This window comes from Lemur catta, chromosome 11 (assembly GCF_020740605.2).
Source record: "Lemur catta isolate mLemCat1 chromosome 11, mLemCat1.pri, whole genome shotgun sequence".
Classification (NCBI taxonomy): domain Eukaryota; kingdom Metazoa; phylum Chordata; class Mammalia; order Primates; family Lemuridae; genus Lemur; species Lemur catta.
In genome coordinates this window covers 76,909,190-76,915,554 of record NC_059138.1, presented here as the reverse complement: position 1 = coordinate 76,915,554, position 6,365 = coordinate 76,909,190, and the positions used below count along the sequence as shown (strand labels likewise).

General features: G+C 43.5%; 1 protein-coding gene across 1 annotated transcript; it reads left to right on the top strand.

Moving 5' to 3' along the window:
* Positions 1-789: 789 nt before the first annotated feature.
* NEUROD6 (neuronal differentiation 6) lies at positions 790-4,255 on the top strand. Its single transcript, XM_045565567.1, has 2 exons — positions 790-1,123; positions 2,430-4,255. The coding sequence occupies exon 2, from the start codon at positions 2,451-2,453 to the stop codon at positions 3,462-3,464; it is 1,014 nt and encodes a 337-aa protein (XP_045421523.1). The 5' UTR covers positions 790-1,123; positions 2,430-2,450; the 3' UTR covers positions 3,465-4,255.
* The last annotated feature ends 2,110 nt before the right edge of the window (positions 4,256-6,365 follow it).

The window sequence follows — 6,365 nt, the reverse complement described above, 5'->3', positions numbered from 1 at the left end:
ACGAAGATACAATTTTTAGGAGAAAGAAAAAAATCTGAGAGCTCCAAAAAAACAAGAAAGCTAATCTTTGATTAAACTACTCAGTGGAATGCCAGGGATAGAAAGACAAAAACCTAAGTGATAATTTTTATGTTTATTGTGTCTGAAATGAAATGAGAAAGAACAAGGAAGTTAACGCTGGGAAGAGATGGTGACAATAAAAGAGTGAAGTTAGTGACTTTCGTCAGAGGACAAAATATGTAGTTTGAAATCTTTAACAATAGACTTGCAGTGTCTCTGCAAAAGTTGTTGAAAGCTACCAGCAAGTGTAGGAACGGGAGCATCGGAGGATGTCTTTCACAGACCCCAGATGGAGAAGCTGTTCTTTTATTCCAAATTCTTAAGAAGCACAGAAGTCTTACATGTTAATAAGAGAACACACAGGCACACTCCTAAGTTACATGCCGTGAAACAAAACAAGGAAATAGGGAGACCTTTGTTGACCCCTGTTTGCTTACACAAATCTTAGTTTGGTTAAGCATCTTAAGACCGGTTTCCAGCTCCTTTTCACGGCTTTCTTTTCCTGGGTACCCAGATGCACAAATGGGATGGTGATCTTTACAGAACAACATCATCATCCACAACAAAAACCTCTCGCTCACACAAAAGCCCACCTTGTAAATGAACGGAATATTAACGACTACCTAACAGTTGCACCGTTGGCAGGGCGAAACTGAACCCTCACACAGCTATTTCTACAGATTGCCAGTGAAACCCAAGCAGCTCGCGGAGAAACGCACCTACTGTATGTGAAATGCTGGTGCAGATTTTTTTTTCCTATCAGTCTAACCTTCTGTGTTGATGCATGAATGCTGGTACCCACTTACAGGGATGCCAGATGATCAGTGCAGAATGAAGGTCCCAAGAGAGAGGATCACATGGCTCTCTCTGCCCTGTGACGTCACTAGCAGATGGCATGGGTACCAGCTCTGGCAGTTGGCATCAATGTCACTTTTTAGAGATCAATGAGATAGTGCAGATATACACAGATCTAGAGACTCCAGGAGACGATGCGACACTCAGCCTGAAAAGATTTGGAAGATCCAAAATGAAAACTGATTATTGAATGAAATTAAAACCTAAGGTAATATAAATAAAGATATACTTCAATTGATGCTGGCTTTGCATGCAAGTATTTAAAGATACAGTGTCACTGTCTTGTAGCATTTATATGCTCTTTGCCATCTATAACTTCTTATCATATTTCATTCTTATGATGTAATTATCACATACTTTTACTGCTATTATGTAACACTACAAGTATGTGGACATTACTAAGAGTTTGTGTATGTGTACGTGTGTATGTGTGTGTGTTGAGGGGGCTGGAGACTGTTAAATTGAAAAGTCTGTGTTTTAATGTGCCTATTTGTTTGAAGACTTTAGATGAAAATACTTGCTGCTTCCCCAAACAAAAAACAAAATGCTTTTGAAACACAAATTATTTTCCCCTTTCATTCAGGATTCTGAACACACGTGCACAATTGCAGTCAGAATCCTTGGACCGTTCCTGTCAGATATTAGCTAGAGGGAGACTTCTGTGGCTCATAGAACAAAAACACTACGAGAGTGTTTTTTGTCTGGGATGATTTGAACAGCAGTAAACAGACAATTACATTCGGAAAATTTTTAAATGTAAATAAAAGCAGTCTCAACATTTTCTTTGGTTAAAAGACATTACCAGTGATTTTTATTTTTTTTGTTTATTTATAGAGTTTATTTCAAATTAGCCTAATCCCCTTTTCTTTCTGGAGGCTGGGAAAATAGTGCTCTTTTACATAATTCTCTACTGATCAGAAAAAAAATCAGTTTTAAAATTGACTCTGATTAATCTTTTCTTTAAATTTGTATATTCCCACAGTCACTTATCTAAATTCAAAGTTGTATAATACAGCAAAGAAAGTTAAGGTTAATTTTTTTTTCCTGAAAAAGAACACAAATCTGTCAGCTCATGGAGAGGTAGCACTTTTCATTTTAAAAACTGGTTTCTCTTCTCATTTTGTTCTCAGGGGAATTGGAATTAATGAAATTCTGCATTGCTATATCATGTTTTGCATTTGCTTAAATTCCATGATCTTTTTTGGGTATTAAAATCCAGTTTAAAAACCAAAGACAAATAAATGGAGATGGTGGTGGTATCACAATAAATACTTCATGTTTTAGTTTCTTTTGATAATTTGCCTGTATAAATTAATCCTATTGCATGCATCAATGTTTTCATAATTATTAATTTTCATAAACTCAAAAATTGTATTTAATGTAAAAAAAATAAGTCCTGGAATCAGTCTTTTTCATGTGTTTTTGTAGTCTTGTGATTAAGTCCTTAAATATGTTTTAAGTATCTAAACTTTAAAAATGAAAACACTTTAAATATTGTGCTGGCATTTTTTCAGGTAATTTAAGGTTAGAGAACCATGTTAACACTACCATTTGATGAGTCTGTTGTCATGCCAGAATCCCAGATGTGCAGAAAGTTTTCTAGAGAATGCGAGGACCAGAAGCAAATTAAGAAACCAGAAAGCTTTTCCAAACAGATTGTGCTTCGAGGAAAGAGCATCAAAAGGGCCCCTGGAGAAGAAACTGAGAAAGAGGAAGAGGAGGAAGACAGGGAAGAGGAAGATGAGAATGGGTTGCCCAGAAGGAGGGGTCTTAGGAAAAAAAAGACGACCAAGCTCCGACTGGAAAGGGTCAAGTTCAGGAGACAGGAAGCTAATGCACGAGAGAGGAACAGGATGCACGGCCTCAACGACGCTCTGGACAACTTAAGAAAAGTGGTCCCCTGTTATTCTAAAACCCAAAAACTGTCCAAAATAGAAACTTTACGACTGGCCAAAAACTACATCTGGGCACTTTCTGAAATTCTGAGAATCGGCAAGAGACCGGATCTGCTCACATTCGTCCAAAACTTATGCAAAGGTCTTTCCCAGCCAACTACAAACTTGGTGGCAGGCTGCTTGCAGCTCAACGCCAGGAGTTTCCTGATGGGTCAGGGCGGGGAGGCCGGGCATCATACAAGGTCACCCTACTCTACTTTCTACCCACCCTACCACAGCCCTGAGCTCACTACGCCCCCGGGGCATGGGACTCTTGATAATTCCAAGTCCATGAAACCCTACAATTATTGCAGTGCGTATGAATCCTTCTATGAAAGTACTTCCCCTGAGTGTGCCAGCCCTCAGTTTGAAGGTCCCTTAAGTCCTCCCCCAATTAACTATAATGGGATATTTTCCCTGAAGCAAGAAGAAACCTTGGACTATGGCAAAAATTACAATTACGGCATGCATTACTGTGCAGTGCCACCCAGGGGTCCCCTTGGGCAGGGTGCCATGTTCAGGTTGCCCACCGACAGCCACTTCCCTTACGACTTACATCTGCGCAGCCAATCTCTCACCATGCAAGATGAATTAAATGCAGTTTTTCATAATTAATGAGGAAAATGAAAATAAACAGTGGTCATTCACCTCCCCCGTCTAATTAAGACAAAGCAGATGCTTGTGGGCTGAGTAATTGGCACAACTCTATCTAAGGTGTTTACTAGTTTCTGAAGTGTATTTCAACTATTGTGAGAATTTTGTATGTAATAATAAATCTCTTTTCGTATGAGAACTTCTTTTCCTTTCCTTTTGTCTGTAAAGCACTGTGATTGTTTCTACTGAAGGGATTTTTTTCTTGTTTTATTTTCTTTTAAATTCATTTAATTTGTTTAAACAAGGTGTCTAAGAATTACTGTGGAATAAAGACATGCACACAGCATAACTCAGTCTATTTTGGTTGTATAGTAATTATAAAATGCATGTTATTAAAATCAGATGAGTAAAATGATGTGTTTATAATTATTAGGAATTATATATTATGTATCTCTGAAAAAATTGAAATTTTAAATATCGAGACTATCACTGAGCTGACAATGATATTGGAAGATGCATTTGAGGATGTGCAACAATATGAAAAGCTATGCAATTTTCTTTTTATTAATGATGAATCTAAATATATTCCATTGGTAACTATTCCTCTTCAAGTATTTGCATAGGGGGCAACATAACATTTGGGTAGGTGGTGTCATAATTTGGGGACAATTATTTCAATTATAAAGAAAAAAATTTTCAGCATTTGTTTTGTATTGTTCAGAAATTATCTGTACAGGTTTGTTATCACAATGTATAATTGTGTTTTTCCACCCCACATTTTTAAAAGCAATTAAACATACATATTTCCACTCATAAAGGACATCTATTAGCTGTGATATTTTTGCATGATACTTATTATTTCCTGGTACACAGCTGCTTTCTGTCTCTAATGCTCCCCTCTCCCCATTTCAGAAATATTTCTGGATTACAAAACCGTAAGGGCTAAAACAAATTTTTTAAACAAAATGGCCAAAGCACTTACAAGATTTTTTTTTTTTCCAAGTGTCTTAAATGAAAGAAGAGGAGCCCATGAGGGTTAAACATCCTGGGGAAACAATGATAAATCCTGGTAACCTTCAACTCGAGCCTAAATTCGGTGGCAAATTTCCAGCAAACACCAGAGTGGATGTTAAAAATGGAAGGTTTTACTCTGCGCCGTTTAAATAAGTCTGGCCCATCAGAGGCTAAATTCTGTGTGATTAAAAGTTTCCTTACAAAAGGCCACCAGAAACTTACTTTAACAGCGCCTCGGGAGCTAACCCCTCAAGCAGGATTGAGTCCCTCCTAGAGTAAAAGGCGCGGTGGCAGTGAGCTCGCTCCAGATGCCCTCTGGTGCAGGTTTGCCTCCCAGGGGGAGGAGGGGGACAGCTGCACAGGCTGGCAGGGTGGCAGAAGGCGGGTGCAGGGGTGGCGGGACAGGGCGGATCTGGGGTGGGCCCCCCAACGCTGCCCCCGTGGCGCCCGGTGGGCACGGCCCGAGACGGCGCAGGCCCGACGGGGCTGGCGGGCGGCGCAGGGAGAGGCTGCGGGAGGCGCCGGACCCCTGCGGTGGCCCTGGGAGCACGGGCTGCACCGCCCGCGTCCCTCCCGCAGTGGGCGCCCTGGGGTGCCGGGCCCCCCCCTGCCAGCCCCGGCCGCGGCGCCCACGCTGACCTCGCCCGCCCGGGAAGGGGCTGAGCGGCGCGGGGGACCGGCCGGCGCATCGCAGCGCGGGCCTAGCACGGCCTGCCCCGCACCCGTCACGAGCGGGGACACCGCGGGGGCGGCGGCGGCGGCGGCTCCGGTTTGCCCAAGTGCCGCCAAGAGCGGACCCTGTCCTCCCTCCCACGGCTGGCGGGACTCCGTGAGCCGAGGCTGCGAGGCCTGCTCCCCTTCCCCAGAGGGTGGAGTCGCCTGTCCTCAGCTCTCCCAGCTTGAAGTCCCCGGGCCTTGGTGCTCACGGCAGCCGCAACCCAGGGGCAAAGGTGCCCCGCAGCTGCTGGCGCGGGAGTCGCCGGTGATGAACGCGCCCTGCTAAGCGGGTGTATTCGCACCTGTTCATTCAAATCCCACCGGGGCAGGGCGAAAGAAGCCGGGGAAAGAAGAGCAATCGTGCCCTCCCGGGGTAGAGAGAAGTTTGCCTAAGGTAGAGGGCCGCCTGTCCCCTCCGCCTGTCTCGGGCACAGGAGGGACTCGCGTTTGCCTCCTCGCATATGCATGCAGAACATGCCGTCCCTGGGACTGAGTCCAGGATTGCCGCGCCTCCTCAAGGCCCCTCACACACTAAGAGCCTGGTCCCTGCTCACCCTGTCTGAGCAAACAGCAAGAAAGTCAGAGCTAATCTGGAAATGGAAGAACCTGACTTTTTTTTTTTAAGCAGTCCTATTTAATCACTAGCAGAATAGGTGTGGCCCCCTCCCATTCTTACTCCAAGGTGACCCTCCGTCCGACTGAGGACAGCATTGCGCCTGCTCAGAATCTTGTTGGTTCCAACAAGCTTTTGAAGCCCTCCCCGTCTTTCCAGGGTCACAAATTCATGCTGGAAGTAGAGATTGCACAAGGAGATGTATTCTCCCGTCTCCTGTCTCCCTTCTGGCGATGTGGGAGAGCTAAGAAGAAAAGCAGCTGGCTGAATGTCTGGGGAAGAAGCAAACTTGCAGGGGAAGCTTCTCATCTCAAAGCTTAAGGAACTCAAGCAAAAGAATGGCTTTTCCGGCACAGACCCCAGAGAATATGAAATTTCTTCAATAACTTGGATGCATAAATCCAATGCATGCTCCCTCCTTCAGTGACCGATGCAAGCGGGAATACTATATTGTGCATAAATAGGGTGATATATATCATATATACATACCAGGATTAGGATGTATGTAAATATAGATATAGATAGATTTATGTCAGTGGCCTCAACAAAATGAAGATATATTTCTCTCTCCTATAAAA